The sequence below is a fragment of the Gymnoscopelus microlampas genome (assembly GCF_963454915.1).
Source record: "Gymnoscopelus microlampas genome assembly, chromosome: 21".
In the NCBI taxonomy this organism is placed as follows: Eukaryota; Metazoa; Chordata; class Actinopteri; order Myctophiformes; family Myctophidae; genus Gymnoscopelus; species Gymnoscopelus microlampas.
Genome location: NC_139958.1, coordinates 9,271,499 through 9,293,699, shown reverse-complemented (window position 1 = coordinate 9,293,699; position 22,201 = coordinate 9,271,499). Strand labels below are relative to the sequence as shown.

The following is a 22,201-nucleotide window of genomic DNA, read 5'->3' as shown; positions in this document are numbered from 1 at the left end:
TGCTTAAAACTTAAAATGTCACTTTTTGTTGTTAACCACTTGAATCCACAGTATCCCTATTCTGGGGGGGAACGTTCGGCAAAAATAGTCGATCTACAAGCTCGCAACACGTTGCAGTTCTGTACTTCCGTGAAGTAAGAGCGTACCAAATTTGCTCTTTTATCTAATATGCCGTAGAGGGTTTAAGTGGTACTGAATTTGCAGCTCAACAAAAGCGAATTCATTCAATTCTTTATTCTATCGTGTCTCATTCTAACTCCTTCAAATCAGGCATCAAATCAATCTGTTCAACATGAAAAACTTTATTGAATATCTCACGGCTGACAAACTGCAGTATTCTTTTCAAATATCAGGTATGAGAGCGTATTTCTATAGTTGTACGGTTTATATAAACGGATATATAAATGTGTATTCGTGTATACCCTTGTACTTTCTAGTACATCCATGTATATTCATGAGTATTTGTGCATATTATTCATGTGCATTGTATTACTGTTTACAGCAAAGCCGTCTTGCTGTATGCTAACACACACAGGCTCTTGTTGAACGCCATCTGCAGCTCCCCCCATGTTTCCTCCAATCGGGTGGACAGGCGGCTGAGTGTCGCCATGGCGACCGTGTCCACAGCGATCTGCCTTAGGTGGAGCTAAGAGAGAGAGAGAGAGAGAGAGAGAGAGAGAGAGCGAGCGAGAGACATTGGTTTATAATGGAGAGATAGAGGCACTGGTTTATAATGGAGAGGCGTATTGGTTTATACCAGTGGTTCTCAAAGTGGGGTCCGGGGACCCCCAGGGGTCCTTGAGGGGGTTTAAGGAGGTCCCCAGCTAAATGACTGTTAACTCTGAGAGTGTAAGGATGAGAAGAAGAAAGTCTGCACACTGTTCTCAAGCTCCAAAAGAACTTACTGTACTTTTTATTTATGCAAGGTTTCAACCTAGGTCTTCATCAGGCAAGTATGCCTTATGAAGACGTAGAAGGTCGAAACGTTGCATAAATAAAAAGTACCTGGCCTAAATGCAGGCGTGGGCTGTGCACACAATTCTCTCCGTTAACTCTGAGAGTGTACAAATGTAACCAAATTGACCCGTCTCAGAGCTATGGGGGTCTGTGGCCTAATACAATACCGAACTGGGGGTCCTTGAAATTAAAAGGTTGGAGAACAACTGGTTAATACAATTTGAGGAATCTCCGTTTGCGAATCATATGTGTATCTCTTTCTCGTTTTTGCCCAAATATGGAGATAACTGACGTCATAGTTCCGACACTGCCCCGAATAGGAGGTACTTGATTATAAAGGCACAGCAGACAAGAAACACCCCCCCCGCCAACTGGAAGTGTGTCCAGTCTATGACGTCAGTCATCTATGATGTATCTATGACATAATATGACTCCATATTTGGTTTCATTCCAATCTGAACACCACCAACTCTAAAATGTAATATTTCAGAAAATATAAAATCTTTGAAAAAAAAAAAAAGAAGAATTACGTGGAGGTACTCCCTTGGCCTACAGGACAGCGTGCAGAAGAAATTCCGTGCCGATTGCTCCCACAGTTTGCAAGATTATCCCCAGACAGACAGGGGTGAAAAAACATAAATCCCCCCCTCGCATTCGGCCTGGTGGAGGTAGAAATAATAACAGGCATTTCCTTTTAGCCTTTTCGTTTTTTTTTTGGGCCAATTATTTCTCCCATTTCCCTTTTCTCCTAATTTAGTCTTCATACTAATTTCCAAATTCTAGACCCCCTACTCCTCACAGTTCAACACCCCTGCTGAGAGGCGTCCTGTCAACCGTAGGAGTTGCTGGTGCAAAGACAAGATCGGCCCCAGCCCCCCTCCCGCCAACACTACCAATTGTGCACTTTACAGTACCCCTGTGCCATTCATGGACCTTTATATTTGTACTGTTTAAACTGCCATCTTGCTAAATTGACAGTTGTAGGGCAGAGGCATTAACTGCTCTCATTTTGTCCTCGCTCATAGCACCTCAGAGATGCCTCCTCCCCTCTCTCCTTTGAACAGAAATAAAAGTTTTTTAAAAATGGCAGACGCGAATTCCGGTTCAAGCTAGGATTGAGGAACAAGACAGATATCAGAGAAGATGCTTGGGATGCACCCCTTGAATGCACAGCTTGAGCAAGGTTGCCAGATCTGCTTATTATAATTTGCCCGCAAGATTTTATTTGAAAATAGCCGATCTACAAGCTCACAACGCGTCGCATCGTGACGCGTTGTGTCACGATGATAGCAGCTTGTAGATCTGCTATTTTCAAATAGCTGATGTACATGTTAAAGCGCTCGTGTGACAGTGGGCCCAAAGTCGCTTCTTTTGGGCTGGTTTTCCTAGACCTGGTCGCTCGTTTCTCTCGCAGAATCTGGCAACACTGACCTTGAGGAAGAGAGCCAGATACGCCTGGGCCAGGTCAAAGTCCCGCCTCCCCTGCAGCATGCTGTCAATCATCTTCATGAAGGCCAATAGGACACCGGCGTCTGCGCCCATCTCCGGGGAGAGACCGCGGAGCTCCGTCTCTATCGCTGAGGGCCCCATCTGCTTCAGCAACGTGATCGGCTCACTGTCTGAATAGCATATAGTGGATTAAAAGGGCTTTAATAATGACTATAATATGAGTACTTCCAGGAAAAAAAACATATTACCATAATGACTATAATATGAGAACTACCAAGAGGTCTTACAAATATCTGTCTGGTGAGCGTCTTCCAGCGCCAAGTAGAAAGGAGACTTATGAGCCAGAACACCCAGGCTCAAAACCTTGGACTGGGAATACAATAAACAAAAAACATCATTATCATTATAATTATTGTTGTTGCCAGACCCAAGGGGTCGGCTTACATGAGGCTTTGTACCTGTTTTCTCCATACATGGGCATGCCCCCTTTGCCCTTAGGCCCCAGCCATAAAGTCTGTCCCCCTTTCGTCCATATATGGGCATACACAGGCTGACACGTCAGCCTGTGAAGTCCGGCTTAGCCGTGACGTAGTGCTCTGATCTTAGTATTATTCCAGACCCGGAATAATAGTACTTATTCCGGGTCTGGCAGAACCAGGTCTCCTGGTCTTGTTAATAGAAGTAGTTCTAGTAACAGCAGTGGTAGTTTTAATGGTAACAGTAACATTAGTAATAGTACTATACCTGCGTATCAGTGCCCGTAGGAACAGTAAACTGTGGTAGCAATCCAGGGATGGTTGGCAGGAAGAAGGGAGCGGACTGTGGAACCTTCGGAGGTTCTTTGGGTTTGTTCCGCCTCTGGAAGAAGAGAGGAAGTCATTAGTGTGTGTGTGTGTGTGTGTGTGTGTGTGTGTGTGTGTGTGTGTGTGTGTGTGTGTGTGAGTGTGTGTGTGTGTGTGTGAGTGTGAGTGTGAGTGTGAAATCCCATGCACACACTGTACCTAACAAAGGCCTTGTTGCTGCAATGTCAAGGACACAAATTCTGTACACTTGTATAATGGGGATGTGTAACAAAACACTTCTAAGAACAGCGTGACTTTCCTGTGAATCTCTGACGTCAGATTGATTGTGTCATATTAATGATTATTTATGAGCTCAGTTATCTTCCCCAACACATACGGACAAATGCCATACATCATTGGTTCTCAAAGTGAGGTCCAGGGACCCCCACGGGTTCCTTGAAGTGGCTCCAGGGGGTCCTCGGCAAAAATGACTTAGTATAGTATCGCAATCAGTTTAACCAATTTAACCCTATTTTATACTACTATTCAAAAATGGCTCATGTACAATGAAACTGTTCTCCGGGTAGCTCAGTCAGCAGAGCACTCACCTGGCTGATACAGACAATAAGCATCTCCGACCAACTTACTTACTTACAGACTTACTTTGAAAAACCTTGACAAAATGTGAAAAAATCTATAATAATTTAGAATTATTTAACCCATTAAAACTGGGAACGCATCTGTGATATTTTAAGATTTCTTTGGCTATTCAAAAATAGCAGATATACAAGCTCATTTGAGCTTGTATATCTGCTATTTTTAAAATGTTTTGAAAATTTGTGCAAATCTTTGAATACATTTTTAACTTTTGTAACTTTTTTTTTTTTTGTAACTCAAATCTTTGCTTCTGGTGGGGGGTCCAAGAAACAATATATTTTGAGATGGGGGTCCGCGGCCAAATACAAATCATTTTGGGTGCCCCCAAAGTTTGAGAACCACATTTTGAAGAATCGGCCTCAGGTCTTAATGGGTTAATACAAATCTTCGCTTCTGGGGGTCCTCTGGCACAAAATCCTTTCAGATGGGGGTCCCAACCAAATACGTATCAATTCAGGAGAACCACTGCTATATATTATAATATTTTTTACCTTGATAACATCTAAGCTCAGCAGGTTCTTCCACCTGGACTCAGGTAGCAGTGATAAAGTGACCAGCTTGGCATCCAGCTGTTGAGGCGATTCGTAGTCCTGCAGTTCAGACAGCTCCTCCATGTCCTCATCCAGCTCCTCACCTGGGTGGGTTGAACCAATTGGGTTTCATTTGACTTATTAAACAATGCTGGCATTACTAGTACTACTGGTTTTCTATCCCCGTACTACTGATTTTCTATCTCTACCAGGACCTCTAGCATGTGCTTGTTTTCTATCCTACCAGGACTGTCTGCTAGTACTGCTGGTTTTCTATCCAACAAAGACTTCTAGTACTGCTAGATTATATATAGCGGGTTTATATCCTACCGGGAGAAGCCTAGTACGGAGTTTTTTATTTCTATTTTTGACTTCCTTGTTCTTAGATAGACTTCCCTGTTCTTAGATGGGGGTTAGACTTTCCCAGTGATGGGATAGATGGGCAACCAATCAAAGCCGCATTTGGAGATGCTGCTTTGATAGATAAGGCGTTCAGGACAAGTAGGGGTGCAACAGTTAAAACCAAACTTGTAGATATACACCTCACTCCCGTTTCTAACCTACCAGGACCTCTAGTGCTGATTTCTTTTTTTTTCCATCCTACCATGACCCCTACTGCTGCTGTTGTTTTTTTTAATCCTACCAGGACCTCTAGTACGGCTGCTTTCAGAAAGACAGTTACCTTGGCTAGGACAGGTTCCAGGTAGCATTACAGATGTAGGTTCATAGTCCGCTGGTAGAGGGCGCAGCGATACCATGGTGCAGAGACTCTTATTGGACCTGCAATAAACAATTATTTTTCATCATCATCAGGAATAGTATTATTACCATCTATATATATATATTCATTCAGTATTCATAACTATTCAAATAAAGTACTGTAGGTCAATGCAATAAGCTGTGACCCAATAGCAACTCATTGTGATCACCGCTACCCATTTAGCTCTCACCAGAGGTACACCCCCAGGTTGTCAACGTGCGCAGAGGCCAGGTAGTCACCCGTGGGCGACATGGACACGCACACCGGCGCTGATGTCACCAAGAAACAGTCGACGAGGCTATGGCAAACACAGAAGGAACCGATGTTGAAAATGTTCATATCAAATAGTCTAAATAAATGTCATAAATAAATAAATGATGATGATGCTGATAACAATAACAACCACTACTACTGTAGCTCTACTAAACTTAAATCAAATTCAATTTAACTCCGGCTGAACCTAAACTTAAAGGGATAGTTCACCCAATTCTCAGTCACCCCAGAAGGAGAAGGAAGGAGACTCTTTGAGTCTCCTACCGGAACCGCTGCCGGTCATCAAATTATTGTCTTAGGAATGCGACAAAATCTAATTGATATCCATGAATTCAAGTCTCCATGGGGTGACTAATCGATAGAAAAAAAATACATTTTGGGGGTGAACTATCCTTTAGCTCAACTTTTAATCAGATATAACTTTCTACTTAAAACTAAGGGATGAAGTTAGTGTTTAGATGAAGTCAATTGAACGGAAGGTTCCATTTGCTACCATCCTGAGGGCAGGTCCCACGTTCTGATGGTACAGTCCATTGCTGCCGAGATCAACCAGCGACCGTCTGGACTGAACGTCTAGAATGGAAGAGGAAGGAAGAGAAAACAAAACTATATCACATAAACTGATACCTTTCAAAAGTCTAATGCATACTACACCAGAACAGGCAGAATTTGTTGGGTTTGGAAGGGCTTCCCGACCCAAAAACAACGGTGGACAGACAAATGTAATTTCATACTTCTGTGTCCGGGAAGCCAGACCCGGCCCACTTCCACTCGCACCCATTAACCCATTAAAACCGGGAACGCATCTGTGTAACCACTTGCACCGTTATTTTATACTTTGGAATTCAAAAATAGCTCTTAGCAAACATCTTCCAAAAATGCTTACAAGCTTGTAGATTATTTCCGCTATTTTTGGATCGTGTTTGATACAGTTTGAAAAGGTATGAACATTTTTCAACATGGAAACGATTATGACGATTATGCGAAAATAATTGCGATTATCTCAAATAATTGGAATTAGGCGATTATGTAATAATTGTGACGGGCCTTGTGGTGGGAGCACAAAAACTTCATACAGCAGAGCAGCAGCAAGAAGAATGACTGTGAGCAGGGAGGTTTAAATAGCCCCGCCCCAATCAGATGGAGAGAGCATGTCTGCCTGAACTAGCTCCGCAGGCTCACATCATTAGTAGTATAAGTAGTAGTAGTAGTAGTACTCACCATATCATTAATCTGTCCTCTGTGTCCGGGGAATCTCCTGACAATGCGTTTGGTCTCTAAATCCAGGATGTTTATGGTGAAGTCATCCAGCGCTACACCTAGCATGTTGCTGAGACAACATTACAATTCATTCATTAACAATCCGTTATAAAGATCAATACCAGTAGATTATCGTTTATATTATTTCACTTTCCAAAATGTTGTCAAATGTTTCCAGATTCACAGAACGATTTTTTAACGTGTGATGCATTTCATATATCCTAGTTATTAAATTCACACACACACACACACACACACACACACACACACACAGACACACACACACACACACACACACACACACACACACACACACACACACACACACACACACACACACACACACACACACACACACACACACACACACACACACACACACACACACACACACACGCCATCCTGCTTTTAAAAGTAAAGTGGGCAAAGGATAATTTACTTACATAGGAGCCACACAGTGGAACAACCTCGAAACCAGTGTCAAACTGACAACCAATCAGAGGTCTTTTAACACTTCACCTGCCAGAGTTATTTCAGATTTTTTGCTGTTGTCTGCCAGAAATTTGTCATTGAAATTTAAAAAGTACTCAGGAGCTGAGATACATCATTTTTAAGTTTTAAGTTACCAAGGAAGTGGATGGGAGTCTTTTCCTTCGAAAAATCATATCTCCTTGGTCTTTGGGTCAAATTGAAAAAAAAAAAAAAAAAAAAAAATTCAATATTTTTCAATTTTTTCAATAGAACGCGTTTATGCGTGATTGGCAGCCAAGTGCGCTATTTAATAGATCGCATTTATACGTGATTGGCAGGAATTGAGTTAAGCAGCAGACAAAAGCATACTGTCTATTAGAAAAGGTTCCCCTATAGAGGGTCATTATTCTAGAGAAAGGTAAGGGAGCACTTGTTGTTATGTATGTACTGTATACGTTACTGTCATGTGTTTTGTACTGTAATGTACTTTTAACTTATTAACTGTGAGTGCCATAAACGTAGATCTACGGTTAAAAAAAGGGCCGCTCTAACGCAACTTAGGAATGATCCTAGGTCCCTGTAAAATGGAATGGACCGATGTGACAAGGGTCCAAAAAACGTCCCTTCCGTCCGCTTCAATGATAGGATTTGGAGAAAAAAGGTCCATATCTCCATACTTTTTTAACAGTGGTAAAAACAAGCCATTTTCGACGGGCGATCACTCTGCAATGGCGGATGGCGTTAGAAATATTATTGTTTCAGTCGACCCTCGACCATCGCGCAGACACCCTTTGTTTACATCCGGGTCCTCGTGGGGGCTTCTACAGCTCTAAACCAAGGGTCTTCAACCTTTTCAGGCTAAGGACCCCCTAGCTGAGACAGAGATGAAGCAGGGACCCCCTCTATATTGTATAAAATTGTGTTTCAGAATTAAACTTTTTTTTTGGTTTACTTGGTCTGCTCTTTTTTCCCTCTACACCTATACCTCTTTGCCAAAAATATTCTACACTTTAGCCTTTTAGCACTTTAGCCTAAAATATTTTTGGCTAAAGTGCTCCTCAGAAAAAGGGATGCTAGGGTTCAAGTGGTTTAGGTAAAAAAAAAAAATCATATCACACAAAGATTTGGCAGACCCCCTGTAGTAACTCTGAGGACCCCCTAGGGGTCCCGGACCCCCTGTTGAAGACCCCTGCTCTAAACAGATCAGCGTAAACGGTAAGAACGCTGGCACTGGATGTACCCTGTTTTTAAAAAACGTCTGTTTTTTTAAGTCTGTTTTAAGTCTGGTATTAACTGTTAGAAGACCTCAATGGAAATAAGTCTCAGGACTTTCTTGTGTCATCCTCAAACTGCTGTAACCATGTGTGGGTTTTATTGCATTTCAAAATAAATCAAATGAAAACACCTGTCTCTGTGTAGCTTTATGGAAGCCGGAGGGGCAGGCAGCTGTGTGCAGTGGACCAACTTCTTGCTTTTGAAGTGCCAAATCTTCAGGAGCCTGTCAGAGCCGGCGCTCACCGTCACCTGACTCAAGCCGTCCACACACACGCCTCGCACCGCCCCTTGGTGGGCTGGAGAGAGAGACACAGAGAGAGATGGATAGGGAGAGAGACAGAGAGACAGAGATAGAGAGAGCTTTAATATACGCTGGAGAGAGCAGCAGTATATATACTTATTTTTAACCACTTAAACCCCAGCATCCATATTCTGGGGAAAACCTTTGCAGGAAAATAGCAGATCTACAAGCTCATAATGTGTCGCATTGCGACGCATTGTGAGCTTGTAGAACTGCTATTTTCAGCGAAGATATTTAATGTAGAGCGAAAACAGAAAAGTCACTAGTATGGAGACCTCAAAACAAAGTATAGGGTTTAAAGGGATAGTTCACCCCCAAATTGACCTTTTGTTCTATGGATTACTCACCCCATGGAGACTTGAATTCTCCGATAAGAGACTCTAAGTGTCAACTTTGAGTCTCCTACCGGAGACATTAGCATCTTTCCGCCGGTCATTCAATTATTGGCTTAGGAATGCGACAAAAACAAAAAAGAACTCCATGATTTCAAGGCTTCATGGGGTGTGTAATTGATAGGAAATAAGTCATTTTTGGGGTGAACTATCCCTTTAAGTGGTAAGTAGTACAGGCAGCAGTAGTACCTGTATCGTCTCCGTACTGCCCTCGGTGGAGTCCAGACTGCAGGTTGTACACGTCGATGTGTCCCGAAGACAAGCCGACCACCGCAAAGTTCCCACAGGAAGTGATGTCAACAGCCTGCCCGAGACCACACACACACACACACACAGGAAGTTATGTCATACAGCACATTGAGCAGTAGTCTTGCGTAGCCAGACAACTATTCCACAATCTCCGAACACTATATAGAGTCTGGAACTTACACCTCCTGAAAGCCGAGAAAGGAAGCTGTTTTGTCATTTCCGTTCACTAAAATATATTTTTTAATATATTTTCGTGAACGGAAATGACGAACAGCTTCCTTTCTTCCACTTTCTTTTTTAATTTCCATTTCTGATAAGCAGTAAGCTATATATGCTCACAAAGCGTCCCAGATCTGCTATTTCAAATTATTTTAATACATTTGAAAACTTGTGAAATGGGACATTCTGCATGACGAGTACTTTTACTTTTGATACTTTAAGTATATTTTGATGCCAATACTTTTGTACTTTAACTCAAGTAAATTGTGAACACCGAACTTTTACTTGAAACAAAGTATTTCTACATTGCTGCGTTGATACTTTTACTCAAGTAAACAACACAGACACACACAGATTTCGAGATAGATCGATAGATGGATAGAAGATCGTTACCGTGGCGTGGACATTGAGTGCTCGGTTCCTATGGAAACGCTCCGGCTCCAGGCGGTGGCTTCCCATGGTGCACCTCTGGTAGTTCCAGGTGCTGGTTGCCAGGTAACCACGGTGACATGACACGATGCCATCCCAGTCGCCCTGCCGAGCCGCCTCTGTTGACACGGACACACGATAACATTTAGTGTAACTAATGTCTCGAAATCTAATCTCATTGTCTCTGCCGGGCTATAAGCAAAGGGGGTGGATTATGTTTTCGCCCCTGTGTGTGTGTGTGTACTGTATGTTTGTTTGTCTGTAGCTGATCTCACAAACCACTGGACGGACCGGTGCCAAATGTCTTGTGCATGCTGCTAGTCGGCCGAGAAAGCAACTCCAGTCCACACTAAATCTCTTCACATGTTGTGAATATCGTTTCCCTTAATTGTATACTGGAATTCAAAGGAGGTTGGATAGGGCTGAAACCTTGACCAAACATGGAGCACAAATCATAGATATGTCATCAATATCAGACATCATAGACTGGCGATAGGGTTGATTTTGACCACAAATGTATTTTGGCGGTGCCTTGATGGCGTCGTAATGGCTGATTTTACACTTGGTTGCATGCTGAAAATAGCCGATCTACAAGCTCACGTCACAACGTGTCGCAGCGCAACACGCTGTGAGCTTGTAGATTGGCTATTTTCAGAGCGCAACACCCGAGCGCAACCAAACATAAAATGACTTGTCTTTTAGTTCTACTGGATCTCTTCTCCACTAGTCCCTCCCTAACATTTGACGAAATTGTCAATATATTTAGTCTAGTTTTAGTCAACATTTTTCGTCATAGTTTTAATCGACGAAATCAACACTGACTGGCGACACATCCTGCCGGAGATACTGTACAAGACAATTGGCCATGTTCGCGGGAGGGTCATCTCTGATGCTGCACTAGAGACTTACAGTACGTACAGGTTTGTCAGAGTACCTGTTCAGCGGGGTGGAGACAGTGGAACGTTGGCGGGACTTTTCGCTTCTGTTTTTCTGTGCTTTGCACGATTGAAATTGTAAAACTCAATTTTACAGACATGCCATAATGCGATAAAGGCGCATGTAAGCAGATTTTACCATTTATTTGTAGCATATCGATGACGGCATATTATACTCATATACTTTGGGTTTCAGGCAAATGCATGCCCCAGTGACTTCCATTAATATTTCAAAGTATATTCAACAAAAGTGGGAAAAATGCATGGTGGTACTAAGTTGGCGTAGTGGCAGCATGCACAAGATCCAGCGGTTTAAGAGATTAGCTCCAGACAAACCCTCTATACACGGCTACCCTCCTAAAAAGGTAAAAAAGGTTAAAATAAATACTTAATTAATCTAATCTAATTGGCAATCTAATCTCAAATCTGTTGCCATGTCAATATATTCCAATGTATTTTAATCAGTTGTTACAGACAGAATCTGTCTAATCTAATTTCATGCAATTATGGGTTCAGTGTCTTGCTCAAGGACACTCTCGACGCCAACTCTGGGGAAGCCTGGGATTGAACTGGGAACCTTCCGTTTCCCAAGCGTCTGCTCTACCTCCTGAGCAGCGCCCGCCTGTAACCCTGTCAATTAGTATTATTACCCTATTATTACCAGAGACGGCTATAGATGCAGTACTTGTGTCTTCGTTCGTCCGCATCTTTGCGATTTCTAAATTGGCTTTGCACTTGTCATTAGAACGGCAGTGCACTCACCCACCATGCAAACCTGCCAGTGCTAGAGACTGTTATTTTTATTTTGGGGAGCTTGCCAACCACCTATCTATGCCTAGAAACACGCCTACACATCAGTGACCATGGCAGGCCGGGTCACAACATTCACATATCTGGCAGAATTAGTTTCTGAGATGAACAAACTTGACAATTCTACGTAAGGCCACACAATACACATACCATCCAGCTGCATGACAGAAGGCTTTCTAAAAAATCAAAAAAAAGATCAGATGTTGGAGGGACCGAGGCCTAGTTTAAAATAAAATCAATTTACACAATATTATATAATATGGGGTCCCTGGCGTTGTCTATGTATCACCTAAGGGGTCCTTGGCCTGAAAAACATTGAAGACTCCTGCTCTAAGCGGTTGTGATCTTACTACTGGATCTAATCCAATGTAGTCTAATTAGTTGTTATAGAAATCAAATAGAATATAAATGTAATCCATAAAGTTTACTGTACCGCAGGCAAACGTGCTGATAGCAGGAAGTCGAACTTCTTCATATGAGAGACCTTTCTTCTTTGTCTTCTTCTTGTTAATAGAACCTGGAGTACAGCACAGTAAAAAATCAATAAGAGTAGATCAATGGTTCTTTAACTTTAACATTTCAAGATCTCACCTTAACTCTGACAGTATACAAAGGGAACCAAATGGACCCGTTAGGGTCCATTTGGTTCCCTTTGTATACTGTCAGAGTTACAGACTTTGTAAGGTTACATTTTGACCCTACTTAGGAACCCAGAGAGTCCCTGGAGTCGACTTTGAGAACCACTGGAGTAGATTAATAGAATACCATTTGTTTTGACGTTCAAAGTTTCCGCTGAGTGTTTGGAATGAAGCTTGGAATGTCAGATCTGATGTCATTAATATGACATGGACCATCACATCTGAAAGGACCTCACCCTGAAAGGTTCAGTCAGATAACAGAAGCAGACTGACTCGAGGCTGATTGGAAGCCAGCGCTGAGTTAGTGCTGCTCATGGCCAACCGGTGGCACTGTTGTTCCAAACATGAAAATGCATGCGGTGTGAATTTAAATGGAACATACATGTGTCAAATGTCAAGGTTGTACGTGAAGCTTCAAACTATTGTATATAGAATACAGCCGAATAGAATAGAATATGGTAGAATATACAAGCCAGTATAATATAATATAATATACAGTAATGGAGTAGAATACAGTAGCGCAGAGTAGAATAGAACAGTGGTTCTCAACCAGTGGTCCGGGGACCACCAGTGGTACTTGAGGGGGTTCCAGGTGGTCCCCAGTTGATGGAGAGTTGGTAACCAAATGCACCCTTATTAGATAGATCTTTAACTCTTTAGAGCGAAAAATGACCCTTACGGGCCCATTTGGTTTCATGTTACGCTCTCAAGAGTTAAATTATTGTTAAACATTTGAATTATTTAATTAAAGAATTGTTGTTTTATCAACGTTTGCCTGTTATCTCTACTATATGGCACCAACATCAATACAGCATGGAATTGTGGACAAAATCGTATCCAACAATGTTTCATAACAAAATATTCTAGTTTTTTATATAGTTTTGGGTCTGAGAGTCTAAATCTCATCAAACGGTGGTCCGTGGCTCAAATGCCGAATAAATAATGGACCTTGGGACCAGGGTTGAGAACCACTGGAATAGAACATAATAGAACAATGCAATAAAAAAAATGTAATACAGTCAAATAAGAGTATTCAATATAATAACAGAAAGCAGTAGAACAGAATAATACCGTAGAATATAAAACGGTACAACACACTGGAATAGAAAACACAGTAGAGTGGAATACAGCCAAATAGAAAATAGTGCAACACAGTAGAATGGAACACAAGAGGCAAGAGTCTGACCATGTCCAAGGCTTTTGTTGAATCTTTCGTGGACAGTGGAAAAGGAATTCAGAGTTCCATCTTGACCTGGAGAGAAGATAACATTGTCTTATTTTAGATACGGTCATTTAAGCCATTGGTTCCCAAACTTTTTCCCTTGGAGCCCGCCCTGCTTATATCTGACAAAAGAGACATCCCAGGCCCCCACACGCACGCACACACAATACTTCGGAGTGGAATCGGAATTCCAGGTTCAAAATGGATGAAGGCAAGTTAGGATTTTATTTTATACAACATTTTTAACATTCTGGACTACCACCAAACAGACATGGCCTCACATCAACCCCTGTGATCTTTAGCTCCCCACCCAAGTGGGGCCTGGACCCCAGATTAGCAAACACTGAAAGCTACCGTAGTCTCTCTAGTGCTGATAGCTCTCATAGCACCAAAGCATATCAACACTCATACATATATATTTATGTTACCTGCACTCAGGATGTTTTGACCATTCTCTCCGTGATGATGGATCTTGGTTGGAGGGGCTGAGTGCCCCTGACGACTGCGTAGCAACCGGGCTCCACCCCCAGCGGTGTCAAATATCCACACCTGCAATATATGGTCGAAACGAAACGATTAACGATGTGGTTGCCGTGTTCACGCTGCCGGAGTTACTAGACTCAAGTGCTTTTGGAGTTCTCCTACTTTAGTACAATTTTTAGGTTGGCTGCTTTTCATTTCTTTATTTTGTACAAGTTTTTTGGGCATTTTTATTAGCTAGAGTGTAGAGAGAGAAAGGAAGCCAAGCATATGGTCTGTGCATGAGCCACCAGACACCCCAGGTTGGCTTCTTTAATATCTTCAGTATTTTTTATTAATTATTACTCATGCTTGCGTGCAAAGAAAAAGTTTTTCTTTTTTTTGTAACCTAAAATTAAAAGGTTATTTTCAAAGTAGCTTTTTTTTATAATAGAATTTATTTTATTTCAAATTAAATACACAATTGTTGTTTTTGACTGAATATATGCAAATAATAATTTGAAATGTATAATTATAATAATAAAACAAAATTAAAACAAGTAATAAGAAATGTAAAGAATAAAATCATAATTTGAATAACAATAGGACCTTGATGCAGTTGTCGGCTCCGTTGGTGACCAATAGCGGCTCGCGGTGGATGAAGGTCACCGCGGCGACGGACGCGTGGTGGGCGTGTCTGAGCTGGGACAGGAGCATCTTGGTGTCCAGGTCCCACAGGGCCACGTGGCCCAGAGGGCTACCACTAGCCAAGATCTGATGGTCATCTGACAACAAGGCATAGAGACAAGACAACCACTTAGAACATGGGTCTTCAACAGGGGATCCGTGACCCCTAGGGGGGGAGTTACTACAGGGGGGGGGCGTCAAATCTTTGTGTGATAGGAACTTTTTTTTTTTACATTAACCACTTGAACCCCAGCATCCCTATTCTGAAGGTAACATTATCCGAAAATAGCCGATCTACAAGCTCACAATGCCTCACAGCGCGAGGCATTGCGAGATATTTTCCGCAAAGAGGTTTGGTGTAGAGGGAGTAGAGAGCACACCAAGTACAAGTGTTGAGGGTTTAAATGGTTAACTGTCTGAAAACACACATCAACATGAATCCAACTCAACGCTACACATCGACAGTGCGGTCAAACAAGTCTATTTCTATTCCATAAATGTCTATGTATGAAATTTTTGAAAAAGTTTAATCTGCACCACAATTTTATACAATATGTAGTGTGGGTCCCTGCTTCATCTCTCTCTCAGTTAAGGGTTCCTTGTCCTGAAAAACGTTGAAGACCCCTGACAGAATGCTGGAGAGAGAATACCTTATTAGCAAGTTTTGTTAAAACTTTTTGTTAAAAACTTTGCAAGTTTGTTAACAGGACAGGTTGTACAGTCAAAGGTTATACTAAAAGGATAACACAAGACGCCCCAGGGGGCTTGTTTCCATTGTGGTCCAGTGCTCTCTTGTGGTGAGAGAGAGACATCGTCTTCTAATGGAAAGAGAGAGAGACATTGGGCCTCTTCTTACGTCGCACTAAAAATAAGTGTGCATGCAAAATTACCGTTCACAGCGGCCAATTATGCTCTCACCATCATGCGTATGTTATTGAATCAGCCCTGCAGCCCTATTGTCCTCTAATGGAGACAGACACTTTGAATGTGGGATATATACAGTATATAGAGAGGGATAGACCTCTAATAGAGAGAGAACCACTTAGAATGTTGGAGAGAGAGATCTTATTTTCCAATGGAGAGTGAGAGACACTGGTTTATAATTGACAGACAGATTTACCTGACCTAAAAGACAGATGGGTGAACAGACAGACAGATTTACCTGACCTGAAAGACAGATGGGTGAACAGACAGACAGATTTACCTGTCCTAAAAGAAAGACAGGTCACTGGTCCCCAGTCTTGTTGGAATGACATCACGGTTTCGTCAAACTTGATGTTGTGGAGAATTATTCGTCCTGAATTCAGTCCAACAGCGACGACGTCAACAGCAGGACTCTGGAGCACAAAAACAAGACACAGTATGAGTAACAGTAATACCAACTGAAGTACTAGTAACATCAGTAGTAGTAATATTAGTAGTAGTATAAACGTATTAGTACTTTGGGTCAGATCATCACTGAAACGTTGTCACTGAAAAATGTGTATTTAGTCAAATATCACCACTTTTCCATGAGATTCACACGGATAACATTCTCTGTATGTGACGGGATGACATTCATAGCAGCTTTAAACACATGTAATGTAACTTGCTTAAATTAATATGCATGTGGGACTGGGACACAAATTGATGGGTGCACTGCTGTTGGTGCGGGATCAGGCACTAACAATTAAAACGTTGCCAAGATAGTTGTAGTAGTAGTAATAGTGCTAGTAGCAGTGGTAAGTCATAGTAATAGACAGTGCTAGTAGCAGTAGTAAGTAAGTCATAGTAATAGTGCTAGTAGCAGTAGTAAGTCATAGTAATAGTGCTAGTAGCAGTAGTAAGTCACAGTAATAGTGCTAGTAGCAGTAGTGAGTCATAGTACTTGAGGTAGATACCTGTTCTAGTACAGTGACCCCTGCAGACCAGCCTGTGAAGGTGTACAACAACTTGCTGGAAGTAAAAAAGAAAAAGAAAAAAATCAGGGACCAGAACAGGTAACACAGTTGTCAATCACCTCACAACATTATAACGTTCAACATTTCCTATGTCACAATATAACAATATTATAATCCATAACAGCCGATACTAATTTTATGTTTTTATATGGTAGTATAATATGCATATACATGTTTTATTAGGAACTGTTGTACTATTAAATACAATATACCGTACAGTAGATATATACTTTTTTTTTTTAATTAAAATTTTTATCCCACGATTTTGTAACCCCTATTTTTACAGTAGATATATACTAAAACATAGATAGATAAGATAGATAGATAGATAGATAGATAGATAGATAGATAGATAGATAGATAGATAGATAGATAGATAGATAGATAATAAAATGTATTAATTAGATATATTTGATTTTACTTTCCTTGATACTACAGTCATTGTGTTAAACATACTTGGATTTGATATTCCATAGCTGCATGGCGCCCTGTGTGCTGCCCAATAGCATCTTGTTGAGGTATGTGCTCGGGTGCATCATGGCCGAAACGCAGAAGTGGGCGGGGTCGAACTGAAGGCGGAGATACTCCTCTGGAAAACAAAATGGTGATTTCAAGAGAGTTACCAGTTACCACACACACAAAAGGGTAATTCATAGCAATGGCGTAGTGCCAGTAAAAGCAGTGGATACAAATAGTAGGAAGAGAGTAGCAGCAAGGTTTCCACTAAGCCATTTTCTCGGCCAGCCAACATGGCCGGATGTTATACTGTTATGTTTACTGTTTAGTAATTAAGTCACTGAAGTTACTTTCTACACACTCTCTCCACCTGCATTGATTTGAAAGTCAGGGGCTTTTACACATTTCATCAGTACTAGCAATAGTATAATAAGTAGTAGCAGTAGTAGCAGCACTATAACAGCAGGAATAGTAGTAATAGTAATAACAGTAGTAGCAGCAGTACTAGTCATATTAACCCATTAAGACCTGAGGCGATTCTTAAAAATGTTTTCTAAATCCTAACAGTTTCTTTGAAAAAAAATTACAAAAAAAATATTTTTCAAGATTTTTCAAAAATAGCAGATATACAAGCTCATAGCACGGCACCGCCAAAGAAATCTAAAGTCACACGGATGCGTTCCAGGTCTTAATGGGTTAATAACAGTAGAACTAGTAATAGTGGTAATAATAATAATAGTCGTAGTACTTTTCTTACCTTCTCCCTCTAAATCCCAAATTATGACCACTCCCTCTCGGTCAGCAGAGATCACATGATCGCCGAATGGGAGAATTAATTGGATGTCAGCCTCGTGGCCCTCGTATGTGTGGACCACCTATTGGACAGAAATATTGCTCATTATTACCATAATTGTAAATGGCAATGGTGGAGGCTCCTCACTGTCAGGTGAGCCAGTAGGGTACAATAACAGTGGCAACACACATAAATATGTGGGGAGGAATTAATTGGCATAACGACTAAATTGGGAGAAAAGGGGGGTAAAAATAATTGGCGACTCTAAATAAAAAACAAAAGAAACGGATGAGCTGTTGGAGAAAGATCAACGTGAATTTATGTATACATTACTAATTTACTATCCAGTAACTGCTTACCTCCTTGTTGCGCGCAAAGGCAGCCATCTTGCGCCCAGTGGCGGCGAACACCAGCATCCTGTCTGCCGCCAGACAGGAAATGTCCTCCGACAAGCTGTTACCTGGAAAGCAAAATGACAACACAGTACGTGTTCACCGTCATTTTGTACTTTATTTCCTATTTAATGTTGCTGTTTTTAATCATCATTTCATGGTCAATCAAATCCAAATTTCAGAGTATCAATCCTTTTTATAAGTTGTGAAACTGAGAGGCCCTCAGTCAGGAGGATGATAGTGCAAAAGAAGGTAGTGAGATTTATAGTTTATCATGTCAATGTATGTAGATTTTATTAAAATATACGTATGTTCCCAGGCTCTTTCATATGACCATATCAGCATAATCAAGGGATGATGATGATCAGGCAGTTAAAGATGCCCCTCTGTATACATCAAGCTCAATGGATGGAGTACACAATCTCATCTGTAGTGTTTTAACATTTAAACTGACATTAATGTTGTTTGTTTGTACTTGCAACAAAGACACCAAAAGAAAGAAAGAAAGAAAAAAAAACAGAGAGAAAGAAAGAAAGAAAGAAAGAACAATTCCCTGCAAATGTCTCTACTTACTGACGGCTACGATGCCCAATTTCTTGACCTGGAAAAATAAATAAAAATAAAAACACATTTTAGAAGCATTACGGTCATTCTGAAATTATGTGTTGATTGCACTTGGTTTTGGGGTGTCTCAGTAGCATCAGAGGATGATGACCAGACCAATGTTGAAAGACAGTGTGAGGGTGTGATGAAACAGAGATTGATCATAGATTCATTATGAGAATGATGATGCACATATGAACTTAAAACAAACGAACACACACACACACAGACACACACACACACACACACACACACACACACACACACACACACACACACACACACACACACACACACACACACACACACACACACACACACACACACACACACACACACACACACACACACACACACACACACAGTCAGCTGTCATGACATGCATGTCAGAGAAAACAAAACATCTCAGCATAGTGTTTTGAAAAATAAAGTGTCACTCCTTCACAAAACTGCATTGAGTGACGTTCTATGGCTGTGTTGTGGAACATTATGCTGCCGCTTTCACACGGGCAGATACAATGATACAGTCTACCATTCATTTTCAATGGAAGCCAGCGACATGAAGATACAAAGCAAGCAACATCCGACGTTTGTAGCCGCTACAAAAGTTACAAAGCTACAAATTCAAGTTTAGCTGGGTTCAACTTCCAGATACAAAACTACAACTGTAGCTCCGATGATGCAGCGCTTGATGACGTCAATACCGTGTCGAGCAACACAGATACAAAGCGACAGAGCGACAAATATGCTGCGTATTTTTGTATCTTTGTATCTGCCCATGTGAACACAGCATTAGGGCTAGAGTGCTGGCATCTGGTCTTGACTCTGATAACCCTCCGGTTGCCAGCCAGCTGTCATTTCGGATTGGAACCTGCAACTTTCTGACTGCTAGTCTGCTTCTCCAACCTTGGGCTATTTGGGCCAAGTTGCCAACTCCCACCTATCATTTCTACCAGCCCACATACAGTGCACTGACATGTAGACCCTGGCGTCAACTTTTTCATGTCAAGATAAGAACCACCAAATTAAAATGTATTTAGCTGCGGACCCCCATCCTGAAAAGATGTTATGCCAGGACCCCCAAATAAAGGATTTGTGTAAAAATAAATATTTTTCACATATTAAAAAAAAGTTGTGAAGCTTGTAGATCTGGCATTTCCAAATACCCAATAGGGGTGGTTAAACTTATTTTGATGCCATTATTATAGTAACTCATTTTGTTGGGGACCCCATATGGCTCCCCTCAAGGACCCCTGGGGGTCCCCAGACACCACTTGAGAACCACTGGGTCCTACCTCACCTGTTGACAAGTAGCCTTGGATCAAGACTATCATAGATGTATTTTATCAATGTTGATATTTGCATATCATAGATGACTTGTCTAGATATGTCAAGATAGTCTGGATCCAAGGCTGGTTGACAAGTAGAACTGCTTGAGGATACAGGATAGGCGGTGGGCACTAGGGACATCTGGGCACCATATTTTGGGAAGACTGGGCACAAGGAAGAGTGGGCAGACTGGGCACCAGGAAAGGTGGGCACCAGGATAACTAGGCACTATAAAGAGAGAGGGCACTTGGAAAATGTGGGCATCTGGACGAGTGGGCACCTAGGGGTGTATAAGAGTGGGCAGACTGGGCACTAGGGAAATCTGGGCACCAGGATAACTGGGCACTAGGGAAATTTGGGCACCAGGATAACTGGGCACTAGGGAAATCTGGGCACCAGGATAACTGGGCACTAGGGAAATCTGGGCACCAGGATAACTGGGCACTAGGAAGAGTGGGCACTAGGGACCGTTACCCCTGAGGATAATAAGCCTTATTCATCCCTTAGCAGTACTTAGTACAGTTACTCACATTGTAGGTATGGAAGCAGTAGTACTCAGTACAGTAGTACTAGCAGTACTTAGTTAGTGCAGTACTCACATTGTAGGTGTGGAAGCAGGCTCCCACCGCAGTAACCAGGTAGAACTCCCTGTGTTTGCCATGGTAACGCAGCACATGAGGCAGATGGTTGGAATAAAGTCCTAACGCGCGGAACCCGGAGAACAGCTCACTGCCCTTCCTCGTCCTCACCGCCACCCCGTCCGCCATGACGTGTCTTTTCTTTTTGTCAAAGTATTAATATAAACACATATATTCCTTGATGTGTTAGCTAGCCTGTTAGCCTTCCTCCACTAATATTTACATGCGACTCGTCTCGCGCATGTGGGGAATGTGTACAAGGGGGGAACGGAAGGACGTGTTACACACCGATGTGTTACACCGGAAACGGTCCGGCAGTGGTTCTTAAAGGAGTAGTTCACCCAAAAAAAGAGATTTTTTTCCCTATCAATTACACACCCCATGAAGCCTTGGATTCATGGATATTTTTTTAGTTTTTTGTCGCATTCCTGAGCCAATAATTTGATGACCAGCTAGGTAGGATACTCAATTGACTCAATTGAGTATCCTACTGACCAGCCACCCTGTCATCGAATATTTGGCTCAGGAATGCGACAAAATTAATGAATTCAAAGCTTCATGGGGTGTGTAATTGATAGAAAATGAGCAATTTGTTGGTTGAACTACTCCTTTAAACATGTGTATGGCCACGGACCCCATTTGAAAATAGTTTGTGCCTCCATATTAGAAGATTGTTCAATTTCTTTTCAAATAACCGAACATTTTAAATGATTGATTGATGTACTTTATTTAGTAAGACATGAGAACAACAGTACATGGAAGTACAAATTCACAATACAAGGAACTTTCTTAACTCATAAGGGCAGGCTTAAACTCTTCTTCATTTTGCTAGATACAGACAGTACTACAGTACACCCTGAAACACTCTGGGGGTCCGCGCCCCGGACCTCAATTTGAGTGATCGATTGATGTCTTTATTGATCATGAAATAAAATCATATGTCACATACAGTACATACATATGTAACAAACATCTGACCCACCATAATCAACAGGATAACGCAAAAGAAGCTTACAGCTTGTTTCTATTGGGGTCCTTTAGTATGAGGTGTGTACGATGACCAGTGGTCTAAATATCCAGGAAAATATGATGATTATTAGTTTTTCTACAAAGCATCAAAGCATTCACATCCATTCCACCAGACATGTGATTTCAATACTAGTAACTTGTTGTATTAATAGCAGTAATGTGGCATTATTAGCACTGCAGTAATGGTAGTAGATGGGCACTCACCCAATAGCCAGCCTTTGTCCATGAGGTAACCTGTCCCTGCTTGTGCCGCTACTACCCATAGC

General features: G+C 41.6%; 1 protein-coding gene across 1 annotated transcript; it reads right to left on the bottom strand.

Annotated features, from left to right (window-relative positions):
• Positions 1–281: 281 nt before the first annotated feature.
• On the bottom strand, positions 282–21,163 carry wdr36 (WD repeat domain 36). The gene is made up of 23 exons (XM_084046184.1): positions 20,868–21,163; positions 18,910–18,937; positions 18,304–18,404; positions 17,909–18,026; positions 17,152–17,284; positions 16,636–16,690; positions 15,960–16,092; positions 14,678–14,853; positions 14,038–14,158; positions 13,574–13,639; positions 12,183–12,266; positions 9,969–10,123; positions 9,297–9,411; positions 8,545–8,710; positions 6,630–6,738; positions 5,902–5,981; positions 5,326–5,433; positions 5,058–5,155; positions 4,337–4,479; positions 3,151–3,264; positions 2,694–2,775; positions 2,389–2,576; positions 282–646 (listed from the first exon to the last, which is right to left on the bottom strand). The coding sequence occupies exons 1-23, from the start codon at positions 21,033–21,035 to the stop codon at positions 497–499; spliced, it is 2,691 nt and encodes an 896-aa protein (XP_083902310.1). The 5' UTR covers positions 21,036–21,163; the 3' UTR covers positions 282–496.
• Positions 21,164–22,201: the final 1,038 nt, after the last annotated feature.